At 39.0% G+C, this 18,712-nt stretch overlaps 1 protein-coding gene across 3 annotated transcripts in view; it reads left to right on the top strand.

Moving 5' to 3' along the window:
• Window positions 1-2,188: 2,188 nt before the first annotated feature.
• Window positions 2,189-18,712, top strand: part of LOC110982083 (uncharacterized) — a 35,682-nt gene continuing 19,158 nt past the window's right edge. The window contains exons 1-11 of one of the 3 annotated variants that reach the window (XM_087135295.1): window positions 2,191-3,034; window positions 7,810-8,055; window positions 9,297-9,413; window positions 10,190-10,311; window positions 10,994-11,249; window positions 12,103-12,387; window positions 13,913-14,020; window positions 15,503-15,619; window positions 16,792-16,917; window positions 17,082-17,203; window positions 18,067-18,337. In XM_087135295.1, coding sequence (XP_086991421.1) covers window positions 2,953-3,034; window positions 7,810-8,055; window positions 9,297-9,413; window positions 10,190-10,311; window positions 10,994-11,249; window positions 12,103-12,387; window positions 13,913-14,020; window positions 15,503-15,619; window positions 16,792-16,917; window positions 17,082-17,203; window positions 18,067-18,337 — 1,852 coding nt within the window. In that variant the 5' untranslated portion in view covers window positions 2,191-2,952. Of the gene's footprint in view, window positions 3,035-7,809; window positions 8,056-9,296; window positions 9,414-10,189; window positions 10,312-10,993; window positions 11,250-12,102; window positions 12,388-13,912; window positions 14,021-15,502; window positions 15,620-16,791; window positions 16,918-17,081; window positions 17,204-18,066; window positions 18,338-18,712 lie in introns of all 3 variants that reach the window. The other 2 variants (XM_087135297.1, XM_087135296.1) reach the window with 2 other exon arrangements.

Below are 18,712 nucleotides of genomic sequence, written 5' to 3'. Positions count from 1 at the left end.
GTCAGTGGTGTATTCAAACACAGGCTTTATTTTTACCAAAACTGGCTTCACGAATCGGAGAAAAAACTGTGTGCAAATAATTCTGTACACAGTCTTTTCAACAGTCTTTTATTTGGTTAATTAAGTAACCATCATTCAATTAAGGTAAATACCTGGGATATAAATCACCAAAGGGAACCAGTTCTGCTGGGTACCACCTACCTTGCGAAATTTCGATGTTAGATGTGAATTGAAAACTCGTTTATATGCTCATTTTTGACTGATCATTTTAGCAATTGTGCTTGCATGATGTTGTATGCATTTGACATAAGTGAATAAGAATAAAACTTGAATAGAAAAGAAGAAAAATTCATTATATTGAGAAGGGGAACAAGCAGTATTCGGAGTTACTGAAAGCATATAGATGGATAAATCGGCAATTAGTACATTATTGAAGAAGTAATTGAGTCTTGTGAATAACAAATTATGATTGTACAATGGAATGATCTGTGCTAAACAAACAGCTTGTATATATAGCTCAAGTTTTATGAACAAACACAAGCTTTATGCTAACAAACAATGGACTTAATTTATGACAGGGTTCCCTACCAATCTAAGATAACATTCTTCACGTGATAGCGCATGCTCAGTGTTCCGAGGTACAAATCCATCATGCCTACAACCCTGAATAAAAGTTATCGTTTGTGTATAAGAGATCGACCCTCCAAGTGATTCAATTAATTAAGTTAGGTAGATAAGGAGACATTGAGTCTCGATTGTACATAATTTAGTATATTTGCGTGACATCACTGTTGCACTTAAATCAGAAAGATGACTTCTGAAAAATGAAACTTAGATGGAGGTGCTTAGCTTAGCTCACCTTAAGAACGCATGGCTCAAAAAGAACCAGAGGTCGGGGATGAACAATTTGTAAGCTGGTACATTTATGTATAAGGTGAGAATTTGAAATGTCATGAAATATCCAGTAAAAGCTTTTAATGTTAAGATTGGCTAATTTGATTAATCTCAAAATGTGTTTAAAGTTCACCGCCTCTTGATATTTGGCTTAGAATGTACTCATGTAGTATGATCGTGGTATGCTTAGTAACGTGACAAGTGTTCGACTATAAATGAATGTAAATTAGTTAGAAAGCCTGAATGTTTCAGACGCAGTGAAGAAATCAAGCGAGATCACGCTGATATAAAAAAAAACCAACGACAGAGTGTTGTTTTAATGGTGACAATGTTTAACACTTCGTGTGTCCTCAGGGTTTTATAAATATTGGCAATGATCATGACTGGATCACAGTATAATTGGATTAAACATCTGATATGATAGGAAGATGACATGAGAGAGGACTTGAGCAGGCTCTGCAACGAAAAACGACTCCCCGGATGGTGACACAGTTCATTGACGGTGTAAATCAGCTGGAACGAGGGGGGAGGGCGAATTTACCTCTAAAGAACATTGGAAACAGACAAGAAGCAAGGGTCACCATGCAGATGACTTCTATCTCAAAAAAGGGGAATAGGACACCCCAAAATACTGGACTTCAGACTCGGTTCGCACTTAGAATCTTCTTCTGCAATTAGATTCAGCTCTCAAGCACTTCCTCGGTCCAGATGAACTTTACTGAATCGCTTCACAGAAATAACCAACCTCCTGGTGAACTGACTTAGAACTCCATACACAACACAAACTTTAAAATGATTGTTATGCCTTGAATACCAAAGCATTTGTCTTGGGACATGAAGATATTTCTTTGAGGCCAATTCCACCCGCGCTTGTCTGCGAGAAGGTTTAAAAATGGTCTTTTCACACTATTTTATGAAATTGTGCGACTTCAAATCTGATGTGTTTGAGCACACATCTTAGCGTTTGAGTAACAGGAAAAGCAGGTATGGGAACCACAGAAGTAGTGTCATGATCATAAACATTGACATGAACCTTCCAAACACTTGAATCTTTCACAAGCGATTGCTTGTGCATTTCTGACGAATTTAAACAAAAACAAGGTTAGGTGTTTAGGTGTAACGTTTGGAGCAGAGCGAATGTCACGGAACAGTGGCTCAGTGGTTATCAAAATGCCAGTATGCCGCCGCGTCCACATAAATCACCAGTGACAGAGTATCTATAGTCACCGGAATTATCTTCATAGCCGATTCCATTTATAATGCAGTAACATCCAGGAATATCGACAAAAGAACACAATTATTTCAGCGCTGGCTTTTTACTTTTTACGGTGTTGACAGAAAAGCTAAGCCTGTACATGCGCTCGTACGTTGAATAAAACCTGAAGCTTATGCAGCTGGGTGTTAATTTCTTTCAGTGAACTAGGAAAACAAATGCATGACATTGTACGGATCCAACTAAAAGCACGTGGATAAACGGCTTTTTGTGCAACGACGAGGTACACGCAGACAAATACGGACACGCCCATTCGTCGCATGTGAAAGTGATGACTGCCACACTGCGGCTGAAAGAAATGCGCTCTATGGAAAGCCGTAGGCTGGAGACTACAGCTTTTTCGTTCACTTGTACCGGTGCATTAATGCTTATTAGCCGCTTCTAAGACCGATTGCACATGGCCACCGATGCGAAGTTATACCTATGAAAACAAGTCGAGGGACGAGATGTGTTAGCCTCTCTAAGTATGCACGAAATCCATCGGAAAGGTACTGGCCGCTGTCCACCAGACTAGTCACGTGACTGCCTGCACAGGCTGTTTGCGTAAAAAAGAACAATCCCACTAGTACTGTGGTGCATGGAAGTTTGCCTACGCAGGAGCCGTAATTGATATCCACGAAAGCCATCTATCTGGCAAACCTGCGAGAGGTGTATTACTTTCCCACATCGTTAGTGATTCGAAGTGGGCTATTAACAGGGAGTGGTTCTAATTTAGGCCTATACCTGTTGCTTTAATCGCTTTGGATTTTCTGGAAACTGAGAGAGGGGGACTCAGCAAAAGTTGTATGTTGTATCTGCAAGGTGATGAGTCTACCCTCACCAGAATGCGACCTCTAGCTTTGGGCTCACTTGTTGCTGTCACCCTTGGTAAGTTCGTATTTTTTTCAACCTTCCAAATTTTCCTCCAATATTGCATTGATGGTTGAGTATCTAATGGTCTAATTTGGAGTATACAGCAGATTTCATCATAGGTATACCCGCCCTCAAAATAATGTTGAATCAGTTCGTCTCTTATTTAAGGAATCAAATATTGTAAATAATCTATTATTTACATTCCGTTCTGTGGGATATCGTGCAGGGACAGACAGAAATATTACATAGGCTATAGGCCTAAAGTCTGGCTGTTAACGAGTAAAGTTACGTCTAGAGTAACTAAGTTATCGAGAAAAACAATCTACCCTAACAAAAGTCCATTTTGTTTATTTATGTAACAAAAAATGGTATTACTTCATATACACGTTACTTAACCGATGTCAGGATATTATTTCTTCTTTCAATTGGAGTTTGGCGCAACTGCAAAAACGAATACATGTACATCTTCTAGTTCTATTGCTAAAATGAGAGTCAGGCATGGTGGATCGATCGAACAAGGACATGTACATGTGAAACGATCAAGGGTCAAAGTTAAACATACCACTGCGCAATCGTGACAAAAAAAAAACATGGGCGACGCACGACGGGCGACGCACGACGGCAGATATGGAATTCCAAAGCAAAGACAGGTGCTACAAATATTTACTAGATTTTTTCTCTGAAATCAACGAAATCTCAAAGAACGGGAAAACAGTTGATTTCCTATAACCATCTTTTCCAAGCCATGTTTTTACGCCCTGCATTTCGGTTTCTTGGCTATTCTTTTCTTTTTCAAAGGGAAAACTCTCGAGGTCCACGGGAAATTTTAAAGTAGAAATCATGATGAACATGATTGATCACTTTTGTCCAGGCTGTTTAGTCTGACGGTTGTAGTGCTTCCTCATGTTATAAATTTCTGCCACCTGTTCGTTAAGTCTAAACAAAGAAATCTAAGGCTTGTCCAATTACCGAGATCAAATTCAGGAGTTACAAATTACTTATTTCCTCTTAATATTAATCTTTCTACCCCATTTTGAATGTTTAAAAAGACGACCCCCCTCGCCATGGTAACAAGGCAAAACCAGAATCAAGACTATTCTGTAATTAATCATTTTTCTTCGTCTAGACGTACCTGATATAAACTGGAGGTTGCACGCTTACTGGCATAAAATGAACAGTGAAGCATGAACCATCAGCATTAAAATATAATAATTCCAGAAGTGTTCAATCCATCAAATGGACTGAGCCATCGAAAGACAAGGAGGTTTTCTAGTTCTGAATACTTGATGAAGGGGTTCATTCTGTGTAGTATGATATATTAATACCCGGATAATTAACATCCAGAAAATGGGGAATTAGAAAAAATTCGTTCAAAGCAGACTGCCGACCACACACTGCAATGAGCATGTTTTATTAAAACATTTTGGTGGCTTGGACGCCATTCTGTCTCGCTGAATTTTTAACACAACCGCTGATCATACACGCCAAAACGCCAATTTTTTTGTAATTTCTTTCTTTTTTAAGTTAACTTCTTTTAGACATAGGGAAAACTGTTTAAGGTCGTATTCATGGAATAATCTAATAAATTCAGAGCATTTTTGCGCAATATTTTAGTGGGAAATACTTCAAAACAAGTAGTACTTTGCAGTTTAGTTAAAATGACGGGAGGATAGATGTCATGTTTGATTACTAGCACACGTGACACTCCTGTATCTTCCTTGGTTTCTGGAGTCATCCCATACAATTTACTTTGATACTGTATTAACAACTAGGCGACAGTTAAGAAGAGTAATAAACTATAATAGTATATATCAATCAACCATAGGGTTTTGGTCTTTTATTAACAGAAATTCAATGTCTGTGTACATCTCTCCCAGTCAAATAGGTTAATCCAAATCAAAGCAACTAGTCTTTTTTTGTCAAGTGTCACTAACACTGAGCAAGCATGGTCAAAGACATTATCAGCAGTTTTTACACTTTAATTACCACGGATACGTAGTTGTTTTATCAATCACTGTGAACTAGGCAGTTTTGAATTTCTAGCTCCTGACTTTTCACTTCCTGCTATCGAGCTCGATAAAGTAATAATAACAATTGACATTTATAAAGCGCCCAATCCATCAAGCTGCTCCCAGGCGCTGTACATCAGTATAAGTATAAATAAAGAAATACATAACCAGATGAATGAATAAATAAATAAGAAATAAATAAAGCCTACATGTACCTTTGTTAAAATCAATACTAAGAAACTAAAAATGCTTGTTTAAAAAAGTGCGTCTTCAGCCCGGTCTTAAAACTCTCCACATTCCTAGACTCTCTAAGTTGAATTTTAAGATGGTTCCAGAGACGGGGACCAGCCACAGAAAACATCCTCTCGCCAGCAGAAGACAGCTTAGTTTTGGGGAGAGTAAGCCTAGACGAGTCCAACGCGGAACGGGGGCTTCGTCTGGGAATCCTAACATCAAGCAAATCAAAATAACTTGGAGTACTGTCGTGAAGACATTTAAATATCAGTTGACACACTTTAACAATTACCCTGTATTTTACTGGCAACCAATGAAATTGTATCAGCGCAGGAGTAGCGTGGTCAAATTTCTTGCCATTAGTGAGTAGTCTTGCTGGACTCTCTGCAAAGGAGCAAGGGCTGACGCCGATTGACCAATTAAAACAGAGTTACAATAGTCAATGCCAGACGTAACAAGTGCATGAATAATCTGCTCCGTGGCTGATTGACCCAAAATCGTTTAATTTTGCTTATATTGTACAGGTGATACATTACAGTGCGAGAGACATTCTTGATGTGGGATTGCATATTCATTTTGTTGTCAAAAATCACACCCAGACTCCTGACTTCAGAGACTGCGGTAATATTGCGATTACCAATATTCACGACAGTCCTAGGAATTCTGCTCAACGAAATATGCGATCCAATGATAAGAGGATCTTTTTTATCATCGTTTAGCTTAAAAAAATTAATCGCCATCCAGCATCTGATGTCATCACAGCATTTTTCTAAAACTGACACTTGTTGCTGTATGTTACTGGCAGTTGGCTGAGCTGACAAATAGGGAAAAGGGAAAATGTTGCTTTCGATTTTGCGCTTTCTCAAAAAACTAAAAAGTAAGCATAGAAACGTCAGGAAAATAACAATCCAGCATAATCATCATCTGTGAGCTTGCTTCTAACTGCATGTAATCAGTATCCCTTACCTCCAGTCGCGCATCAGTCATTTTGCTAGTTGTAGCAAATATTTCTCTGTACAAGGATTTCGATTTCTTTACCTTTTATATCAATCATATTGACTGTGTGTAAAAAATTAGATTTTTATTTTTGGTTACTGTATTTATTTGCTCCAACAAGTTGCTGTAACTGGATTTAAGTTATTGCCGTCATGATTACCGCATGAGTCTTTTGCTTTTCCTTATGTATATCTGTATGCCACTCGAATACATATATCTATACAGAGCTCGGATTTTTATAAAAGACATTATAGATAGACAAGACATTGCATGGCTTGTCCATCAGAGTTATTTGTTCTTTCGATTTGCTTGGCAAATATAGATTTATGTCAATACGACTGACTGATCAAATGTCTCTTAATATATGTGCTTTTCTTTTTGTCAGGGTGTCTCATAAGCCCTAGGCCTTGGGAGGTTTACCTCAACATTTTTGCTTAAACTGTCTCATTTTCCAAAGACTTATTTAGCTCCAGTATTTCTTGTGCTTTAATAGGGCAAAAGTTTTCTTTCGATTGGACACTTTCAGAATTTATCGAAGTGACTCGCCCATATCACAAGATTTGCCCCAACGCGGTATTGGACCGCGGACACCTTGGTTGGCAGTTATAAACCGAAAGCCAATTGGTCGCATGCCTCTGCATTTGCAATGTAAAATTGTAAAAATTAACGTTGAGGATACTGTGTTTCTGTGATTTCCTCTTTATGGTCATTTTGATTCCTTTTTGACGTTCAATCTTGATGCTTCTTTGTACGTGTTTCGTCGGAAATCCGTAGAATACTGACAATTTCTGTTTGACGGATGTTACAATCATAAAAAGCCCAGACGTGGAAATTGTAGGCGAAGCCTTTGTGCCGTCTGGGGCTACTCATTGTTAATGTAGTTGACATCAATATTGTGTAAAACATGGACTATTGTATCAGTCTGAAAAAAGGCATCTTTGTGTTTGTGGGCCTGACCAGAGAAAGGCAAAACTCAATTACCCACATGTGTATTTCGTTTTGCCTTACTATTTCATAATGTTTTGTGTTTCATATGTAGCAACGCCACTGGAGACTGCAGATAAATACTCCGTTGCAATGCATGAACTCTAGTTAGGTGTAATCTTATGTTTTCAAACGCTTTAGCTTGGCCAATCTTTTCCAGGTTGTTCTAAAGAAAATAATGAAATTTGAGTGTGGTAACTGATTATCTCCTGCAATGTCTTCGCAGCTGTCATATAGCAGTCCGTGGTGTATGTAAATCTTTTTCGTCATCTTGTAGAGCAGGAAAGGCTGCGATAGAGCCAGATGTGACATGTCGTAAAAGGAAAAAAAATACGTCATTACAAGTGACGAAATGTCGTCAAATGGAGATGTGCATACCCAAGGATGCTAGTGTTGCAAATGAAGTTTACCTTTTTTTGCGTTTTGTGGTTCTTGGGTTGAGTCTCAGCCTTAAAAAATCTGATAGCTTTAATGTAGAAGTCATCAGATTATGCAGCGGGACACAGGGAACTCAGGGCAACCTTTGATGGGTAGGCTTCATCTAGTGTGTTTTTTTTCCTGTGCAAGTGACCCTGTTGGGCGCGGTGTTAGCTGAGAAAGTGTGTTACTTTAGCCAAGAGCCCGACCCCAGCCAGAATGGTCGTCTTCGCTGGGTCTTGCCTGGGAGTAAGAGCGATTACTGTCGGTGTACCAGCATCTGGCCGGGTCCCTTGTACACCAAGCCGCTCCAGAGATCACGGGAACCGTTCTACACTGATACTCCAATCTTTACCAGCGACCAAGAGGAGATTCATCACTACTTTGACTGTCATGGTTTGTATACGCATAGTCGATTTAACATTGTTTGTGATAGAAATTCTGTCGCCATGTTATTTAAGGGTGGAGTACATACCATTGATAGAAGAACGTGTCTATTTTTGTATTTTGAATACTTAGTCACAGTTTTATGAGGCCTATCCCTTTGTAAACACGCTTAGAAGTTGAACATTTCGTGTCCTGTGATCATGCACTAAACACTATCTAGGCTTATCAATAGTTTAATTAAAATCATTAGTTTCACTTTCGATTTCGTGTTACACCATTGTGTTTGCTCTGATTTAATATAACCTTTATCGCTATCTGTAGGTTTCAAAATGGTTATAGTTAATTTCTAGACTGTTTAGACTACTGTTAGAATATTACTATTTTATTGTGAATATATTTCAGCAGTGGAAGTTGTAAATTTTAAAACGTTCCGTGGTAAGATTCTAGCTTTCATGTTGCAAATAGAAACCAATGCTCAACAATTATAAGCAAGACACCTGACATATCATTATTGTTGTGGTTGCTAACCTGTTTTACTCCAGGTAAACTCATATGCTAAGCAATATTATATCCCCAACCGTGTTTATCATCTATATGAAACTGGCACCTTCAACTGTTTTTATTTCACTTTCCACCCTCCTTTCATCAACATCATTTTAGATAGGCTACACCACCTACACTAAAATTGACATGTTATTCTTCTTTCAATTGTTTAAACTCATCAGATAAAACTCCAACCGTCGTGAAAGAAACTGACGTACAGATCCGTACTCAGCTAGATTTTCAAATAAAACAAAATATCATGCATTAAAGCTCCCCACTGATACATTCCGTTGTTTTCTTCGTTTGGCTTTCTACAATAATTTTATAGTCTGCAAGAGGAGTTTTTAAATAGGCAAAAACAGAGATTGATTGCATGAAGATTTTTTGTAATTTGAAATAATGTTTCTAAATAAGAGTAAATTGAAAAAAAATTCCACTCCAGCGAAATGTACACATTTGTCGTAACGTCAAATTCACCCCCCTTTTGCTTGTTTATGAACCGACCTATGGTCTCATTAAAGCCTGCAATCATTTTTCACTCTCTTGTTGATCTGTATCAAGACGCATTTATGGTGTGCTGTTACGTGTTCCGACTTTCGAGATTGGTGTGACTGTTGGCTCGTAGTCTCAGTCAGTTTATTTCATTCAAAACTGAGAAGTAATTTGAATGTAAACTAAGAATTAACTTCCTGTCTGATTGTGTCAAGATCCTTGCAGTCCTAACCCTTGTCAAAACGGAGGAACATGCAGTCCATCTGGCGGCTCTTTCCAGTGTCAATGTGAACCTGGTTTCTACGGTACAAGTTGCGAGGACAAACCATTGGGTAATTGAATAATATGATGCTGAAGTAAAGCTTCCCTAGTCCTGTTTTGTCCCATTATGTAGTTGCTCCAAAGTGTCCCTAATATTTACAAATAGGTCATTTGGGAGACATTTTGCGTTAAATTTTTCAGCATTAGGTAGACATTGGCTTTTAGGGAGAAATTTCAGTGTCTCCCTAACTACCAGAAGGAGGCCGAATTTTTTTTGGTTCAAATTTTGCGAGATGATAGATTAGGGTCTAAAATGAAAGCATACAAAGTTTTGTTCAGATCAGATTAGGAAATATTGAATTATGGGACAGTAAAGTTGGAAAAAATTGTGCACGTTCTTATGGGAATGTCTCCCTAATGACCTATTAGTGGTAATTTAAATAACGATTATCATTACTGGTCATGCCTCTTAGCTTCCACCTTAAGAGACTGTCATACCGACTAGAGCACACTTAACTTGCAGTTAGGTTTTCCTTGCAGTGAAACTACATGGCACGAGGACACGAGAATCATAACTCTCGTGCATACACGTACTAAGGAAAAATATAGTGTGAAACTGAAGAGGTGGGACATCGGAAAAGTCAGACAAGGACCATCATATGGCGTTTAATGCTTGTTTTTGTAACAAAAAATAAGCAAAATGAATGATGAATAAACGTGACCTTATTTTAGACCAAACTTCGACAAGTTTTGTGAGCTTTTGGTATAAAAGTGTTATTTCCTCCACCAATCTTTTGACATACAATAATAACATACTTGTGCATGCATACAATATTTCTTTCTTCAGACTGTGAAGCCTTGTTTTCGTCTGGTGTCCGTGAGGGCGGTGTCTATACCATCTACCCAAGGAATTACCCTAACGGTTTGGAGGTCTACTGTGATATGGATAATACATCTGGAGGCTGGATTGTAAGTCTGTGTTAAATACATAACATTCCAGCCCAATTTTCAGAACGTTGATTCAACAATTCTTCCTTCGTGTTTTTGATGAGATCGACTGGACTAAGTCCTGGTGCTACAAAACGTTAAAGTTGTCAAAAGAAAGAAAAGAAAAGAGGTCTTTACGAGTCTTCCGAAAGTCAGTGGTGGGATATGTTAACGAATAAGAGCACAGAGGTGACAAATATCTTAAAACCGTCCCGGGGTGGAAATCTGAGAAAGTGGAAGGGTCGGAGGGCTTTACCAAAACACGGCACTGGCGGCCACGTCCATGACAAAGGCTTACATCTTGTACATTTAATGTACCATAAGTCTTTGACTTAAAGGAAAATTATACTTCCACAGTTTTAGCGCCATTTGTAAATCGAGGACTTTTCTGCTAGCTGTATATTGCGCATGGTTGTTGGACATGCAGTTAAGAAAATAAGCTGAAACGTTCAATTTTATCGCAAGACCTAAAGATGTCAGGAATGGGATATGCCCCCATCTTCCTTACATACGCACCTGTTGAAAGGATGTACAAGAAGGAAGGAAATTAAACCACGGTAAGTGTTTTACTCCTTTGGGTACGCATAATAAAGATGTTTACGAACAGAAGAGGACAAAATTATATTGGAAACCATTCAATATAAACTAAGGTTGTTTATTATAGGTTTTTCAGAAGCGGTTTGATGGGTTGGTGAATTTCACTCGCAACTGGACCGAGTACCGGGATGGATTCGGCAATCTGACGGGCGAGTTCTGGTTGGGAAACGAGAAACTTCGTCAGCTAACATCGGAATATGAATGGTTACTACAGATTAATCTGGCGTATGAAGACCCGTCTTACTTTACACCAGAAACCAGCTACTGGTGGCCATTCCGTGTCGTAGGCTACAATTACAGCGTGAACTTGGAAGGATTAGTAGGTACGATAAATCACCCATGATTCACTATCACGCACTATCACAGGCAGGGGCAAGAGAGCGAGAGAGACAAAACTAGAAAGCAAGCATATTTCTAGTAGAATCAAATGGTTGAGGGAAGACCTGTTTTGAAAAGTAAATCGAATACCCTTTGCATTGGTGTGAACTGCGTATGTCAATGTGGAGTGTTTGTCTATGGTAGATATGTAACATTTTGCCGTTTAAATTAAAAGCTACAATCATATGGCACATATTTAAATGTGTTCTGAACGTACAAAAAACGATAAACCATGTATTGGGGAAGCTTGGTAAAGGGAAGAATTTCAAAAAGAAAGAACCTCTTTACCATCATCCCGATAAACCCCGCTCCTTTTTGATAACTGGATGAAAAATGAAATCTTAAAAAATGATCACGGTTTTAGTCATAAATATGGAAATCCTTATAAGCACCAAAGCCAAAAAACCCCAGTAAAACCTTTCAAATGGTAAACAAAAGTTGAGAATAATTAACTGAGACACAAAGGTGCATTATGAAGGTTGGTATTGCAGCTAACCTTAAAATTATATACAAATGGCTAAAAGGTAGTGGAAACAACGGCAAGATATGGACCTGAAACTGAAACCAGTTTAAGATGTTTTATAATATTGTTAAATACTGTTTCTCAAGTGGAAGCCGGAAGTTTTCGTTGTTGTGGTTGTAGGATTGGAAATTAATTTACTTTTTACATAAGTAAAGAATGAGATGTATTACTTAGAAAGTATTTCAGAGGGAACCCTTGTTTCAGCATCGCAATCTTTTTGATCTGCTTGTGCCAATCAAGCTCTTGCATGTTTGCCTGATTGTTCATCTTTGTAGGCAATTCCCCCTTGCCATCAAGTCAGACATCACACCCGTTTTCGACTTACGATAAAGACAACGACGGTGAGGACCATCTCAACTGTGCTGCTCTGACGAGAGGAGGTTGGTGGTTTGACCAGTGTGAGTCTCTGCAGAATTCTTGGAGCAATCTGAACGGTGAATATTTGCTTCATGAGGATTCCACAGACAGCGATTACCGCGGTATTAGATTAGCTGATGACTGGGCTGACTTTGAAGTAGCTGGAAGAACTGAAATGAAGCTGCGTCGCTTCTTGCCAAATGGTAATCACTATAAACTTAGTTACTTTTTGTCTAAATATGAGTAAAACTTAACGGAGTAATAATTTATTTCATGTGATTTTTCTTCATGTCTGCACTATCGATTTGCTGTTTAGCTTTTGAGCTGTTGAAATGTGAACCACAGAAATTATATGCAAAATTTTTAAAAAGACTGAATCGGGGAAACTTTGGAATATATTTTGGGATTTCATCAACTGATACCCTCGTGCCTATCGCCTACTGAAATGAATTGTATATTACTACGGTACTCTTCACGCGTAATTTGTAGTTACAATGTACATGCTCACTAGCCCCACGCGTCATTTTCGATGGTGGAGAGTCTTAAATCTCTAATTTTCATTAGACTGAGAGGTGATCCCATCGTTTACTTTTCTGTTGAATATTGTTAATACTTCTACCGTTTTAAGTCGTGTCAAAACGGAGGTTGCTGTACCGATTCCTCCAAGTCCTTTCATCGTAACTGTACATACATTTTGATTGGTGATCTCTCTGAAACGTCTTTCGGTAAAATTGTTGATTTATGTTGCTGTAAAGCACAAACCAACGCTCAGAAATCACATCCACGAGCAACATACTTCACGAGTTAGCCAAGAAAAATGATGCGTAAAATCAAATAACTACGCCAACGCCTGAAATTGAATACTTGATACAAACGGAAAAAATCAAATCTCGTTTTTGACGAAAGAAAGAACATTTTTCACAAAAGGTTTCATATAAGGTGAAATTGCCAGATTAAATGATGAAATTACCGGTAGAACGGTGAAGAGATAATATGACTAATGCAATTGGCGAATTGAAAATCGATATTAGCATAGTGAATAATGAAATTGCTGAAAGGACCAGCAAAACTGTAGAATGAAATGGTGAAAGTAACGGGACCTATCAATAATATCAATGGTGTTACGTAAAGTTATACGCTGTTAATACTTTAGGGCACTACTGGTGCATCGTCAACACAGTAGTAAATGGCTGACGTGGTGCATATACTTGATGCATTTGCATATGCTACAGCGAACTATATATTGACAATTATAGAGACGGATCCAAATGAACTAAAGGACGCAGGTAAAAAATAACCCTTCTCAATCGGATTACCAAACGCAGTATGGCAGGCAAATATAGTTTATTAATTAAACAGCAAAAAGTGTGAGCAATTGGTTTATGCAGGTTATCCAACATATACGTAGTTGGACATTCGCGTATGAACAGGGCTATGCGACGTGGCTGTGAAGACGAAATTATTCTAACCTACCACTGCATACTACTAGCAAGTTTCATTTGTAGATTATTATTGAATGAATTCTGCTTCCTGCACCGGCAATTTCGTTGTCAAGGATTGTTCTCTTACAAGTTCAATACTCATTCAAAATCGGCGATGTATTTCCGCTCTCGAGTATTGGGGTTAATTTATGCATAGTCTCACTGGTTTCAAGTGTGGTATTCGATAATTTGGCTTGTACGACCGAGATGTAATCCATTCGTCTTTTTTTTATTAATTGTGTTTAAGATGACTGTAGTCCCAATCCCTGTGAAAACAGAGGGAGATGCATCAATACTGCCAACTATTTCCGATGTGATTGTACACCTGGTTTTAGCGGTGAACTCTGTCAATTTGGTAAGATCTCTGATTTCATGCAATTGGACAATTTCTGTGCGAAGTAAACATTGCTGAAAACTGGTTACAAAATGCATGTGCCTGCTTCTAATTTTGTATCACCGGAGGTGTTGCCACTGTGTTTGTGGTACGTAGTACACATCAGTTGGATCCTCTATGACGCATGCATCAAACACGAAAATAGAAACCAGCACTGAAGGTATTACAGGACTTGTATCAACGTGCTATTGTTTTCTTACAAATCAAAACTTCAACAGGGCTCATCAGGGCTACCCACAACAAGAGACCGATAAAAATTCCGAATAAAAACATGTATTAAGACACTCCGATCGGAAACTGAAATGACACACATCGCGCCTGACTGATGAAGTCTTAGCAATGTTCAAAACTTTCACTTACTTAAACACCTGTACGGAGACCATCGGCTGAAATGTAACATTTTAAGTCTCACATTATTTTGACACTAAATCTCGGTTGTACTATTGTACCCTCACTCTGTCGGAGTCATGTGGGAATGAGGCATATGCCGTGGTACATCACAAGCAGTATGAATGTGCATGTACTTCATGATACACGTCATGTCATTTCAAAACTTTATCTGAGATTAGCAATGTCTTTGTCGAGCCGTTGTCTCAAGTTGTTCAATATTTCTGCCACTTCCAGGCAGATTACACTGCAAGTACCCCACCTCCGATTAGGCCTATCAACGTCAGTTTGGATACACTGCTGACACTTTGTTGAAGGCTTCACGATATTTGTGATCGGGCATCTAGTCTGTGCCAAATGCTTCTTTCAATATGTCACAGGAAGAAAAGGGATTACTTTCTGAAGGAATGGCCTTTACTTTCTTCCTGATTGTGAATAATCGTAGCATATCCGTCCCTGTGCATCTACATGAACGAGCTACACGGGTAGTGATGCAGTTGCCATTTTGAACAAACCCAATCCGACCGGAGCTAGAAAAAGGGGCCAATGGATATTTTGAGGTTTTGTCTCTAGAAATTTTTTAGATGATTATCAAACTTTATTTTTATCTTTCTAACATGACTTCGTTGTCAATGAAAGAAATGTTTTCCTAGTGGAAGCTGGTAAGAAAAAAAGATGGACGAGAGGAGGGAAATTGTCGTGTTTAGTTACTGATTTTACTCTGTGTTTGTCTTCATATTCCATTAATCAAGGACTGATCCATTACATATTTATTATTTGTCAAGATACCATCGGTTCTTTCAACCTTTGTTGAAATTGGGAGGGGGGAGTTGCATCATTCGGCGACTCTTTCATTTCTGATTTCATTCCCGTTTTCATTGGTGAACATCACGAAAAGCTATACTTAATTGTTTTGGATCCCATTTCTTGCTGTGATGTTATACCGACGACCGAATTGGGAGGGGGGGTCTACTACCATGCTACGGAAAGCCCCCTTTTCTTAATTCCTTCGGAACAACAACTTGACTGTTTCGTTCCTGTTTGATTCTTGTCAAGGTTCTTGCAATTCCGAACCTTGTGAAAACGGAGGAACCTGCCTTGAATCTGATAGTTCTTTCTACTGTGAATGTGCACCTGGTTTCCTTGGTAGACGGTGCGAGGACAAATATGGCGGTAAGACCAAAGCTTATAATTTCAAACTCAATTTCAACATTCATATTCCTCTGAAGCAAAGCTTGGCCAGTCTTGCCTTTTTTGGTTGTAATTGTACATTTGGTTTACACGGTGGCCTTTGTGAAACGCCTTTGGTTACGACAGTGATTTAACACATTGCTGCTATGTTCAGATGGTTACGCAACATTCAACGTCATATACGGCATTTTGAAATGCTTCGCTGGTGTTCTCAATGATGATATTGTAGCTTTATTTACACATGGCGGTTGTGCCCACATAAATTGTACAAGTTTGCAGTCCGTGCAGAAAGTTTCTTCAATCAATTTCTACGTTTTATGTATTACCAGTCGAGTGAACGAATTTCACTGGTGATGCCCATCGGTGTAAATCCGCGGGGAATGGAGGTATGCATCCTCCAGCTTTTTAATTGGGGTCAGCTGTTGAATTTCCTCAGATTGTGAACAATTGTTTAGACATCCCAACGAACCAAAATGTATTCATTATTACTCAGAAAGGGAGAACAATAATAAAAGCCATGCAAAGCCGTTCTGATGTAAACTTCTGCATGAATGTAATACACCTGTATCATGAACACCGCCCCCTATTTAACGTCATGTGGCGTCAGCATCCCTTAGCGCTTTTCAAATTTCCATGGCCAGGCAAGGCACCCCCACCCCCAATATCTGGCACATATTTACGTCGCTGGCTATGCCATAACATTATCAAGGATAGATTGAGTCTGTTCTGAATTGGCACAAACGTTAAACAGCTTTTTCGACGTTTTGCCTCCAAATGTAAGTACAGTTTAAATGCAGTAAACTTTCTCAGCGGTTGCCTGACGTGTATTTTTTCAATGACAAAGTCTTCACAATTTTTGATTTGGTTAATTTTAGCCACTGTGTGTTAAAAAAAGGCTGTATGGAAAAATGCTGATAATCTTGAGTATGGTAGATTGACGTACAAAAATGGTTTTTGCCAGTGTAAGCCTACTGGCCCCATACATGATTTTGCGATGATGGATATCCGAAATCATTCAATCGTATACGTTCTTGTCAGAGTTTGATATTTTGTGGTTGGTTCAATACTGGAAGATTTGTTTTGGTCTCAGACCTCTAATTTCCTTCCAACAAAGAAGTAATTCAAATGTTTACTTCCTGTCTGATTTTGTCCAGATCCTTGCAGTTCTGACCCTTGTCAAAACGGAGGAACATGCTATCAACGGCAAGGTCACCAGTCTCGCCAATACTGCCAATGCGCACCCGGTTTCAGAGGTAAACATTGCCAGAAAAGACCTAAAGGTAAGACCAAAGCTTATATTTTCTTATTTCACATTACAGTGAATTGGAGCTTGCCCGGTCACGTCATTAGATCCCAGAGTGTTGGGTGTAACGGTCTACGGTGCTTGCTATCGCGAATGTGCACCCATTTTCATGTATTATAATACATAACGTCTTTTTCTCAGGTTGTCGTAATTTACATTTTCGTGGTATCCGCCAGAGTGGTGTGTACACCATTTACCCGTCAAAATACCCTGACGGCCTGGAGGTCTACTGTGATATGGATGCTGCATCCGGAGGCTGGATTGTAAGTTTGCCTTATCATTTTAGGGAAGGGTAGCCCAATCGTTAGGCTGAATTTTCCCTCAAATGTAGGATTTGCAATCAATGTCAGAGCCGAAACAATTTTGTAGAGATATAGAGTTGACAACTCGCTTATGAGAAAACACGTGTTGCAAACTAAACAGCTGGACAAGTTACGTTTATGTGTTTTTATTATGCCAGAGTTTTAAGAATAGTTCAGTTGATAATGCTGTATTTGTTTATATTTTACATAAAACAAAAAACTTTAAGTTTAACAAGAATTGTAAGTATCCAAAGAAAGTGACTCGTTCCAAGATTTTTGCCAACGAAGAACTTACCAAAACGATCACATTAGTAGCTGATTGATACTACTCGATCGGTCACAATTCTTCTAAAGACTGGTAAACAGATGTACAAAATCTCAAAATAAATTTCATGCCGTGAGAATCTGAAGAAAATGGGGAAACTGAATCTAGATCTTACATCACTATAAACTCGCCGAATAAGAGAAAACCAGTCTTTAAAAGTCTTCTGCAATTGCAATGCATTACTCCCTATAGCGGCAAATAAGGCTATGGGAAGGGTGATTAAATCCTATGAACAAGGTAAACAGCATTCTGCTGTTTGCACTCAGTCCTCTTTTCTTTTCTTTTTTTGTCTTTTAACCTTGGACGGTTAAAAAGACCCAAGACACCGCCGACAAGTGGAAAGAAACCCCCATCTTCGCTCAATAAACTCCCATACTGAAAGGCAATAAAACGTGCGTATGAAAGGAATTGCAAACACGCATACTACTATACCAATGCATTCTTGGACGGAAAGAAATCTTTCAGTCATTCATTCAACACTAACTATATCTGGTTGAAGGTGTTTCAGAAGAGGTTTGACGGGTCGGTGAATTTCACTCGCAACTGGACCGAGTACCGGAACGGATTTGGCAATCTGACGGGCGAGTTCTGGCTGGGAAATGAGATACTCCACCAACTGACTTCGGGACGGGGAGGAAGATGGGTACGGATGGTACGGATAGACCTGGAGGATGACCAGGAAAGGCATCAAACCTACCAGGCCAAGGGATTCGGCATCAGCGGCGACAAATACACCTGGACTCAACGAAAACGTGCTCATTATCGTCGGGGTACGTAATACCACAGAAATACTCCTTATGGGATATGATATCAGAGGTTCTTTTGAACCAATGATTGGTATTTTGGGAACATTACACACTGTTCCTTTTGTTACCCTAAACCCATCCTTTATCCAAACATCACGCCACCCTAGACCAACCCCAAAATATCAAAGCTATAAATTGTCAACCTCTGGCAGAATACGGAGTTCTAAAAATAACTGTTGCGTTCCCTCCATATCAGTCCCTCAATATCAGGCTGGTGGGAGTTTGACTATTATTTAGTTATTTGGCGAGTGACATTCAGAGTTGACAATTTATTGAACGTGAGTGGATTAATTGTAGTCCCAATACTGTCCGAACTAGAACGTGGCTAGCGCAGTGATC

The sequence above is a fragment of the Acanthaster planci genome, linkage group LG04, assembly GCF_054643075.1.
Source record: "Acanthaster planci isolate LZ-2023a linkage group LG04, COTS_SCS, whole genome shotgun sequence".
In the NCBI taxonomy this organism is placed as follows: domain Eukaryota; kingdom Metazoa; phylum Echinodermata; class Asteroidea; order Valvatida; family Acanthasteridae; genus Acanthaster; species Acanthaster planci.
The sequence above is the reverse complement of the archived record's forward strand: the minus strand, read 5'-3'. Positions and strand labels throughout refer to the sequence as shown.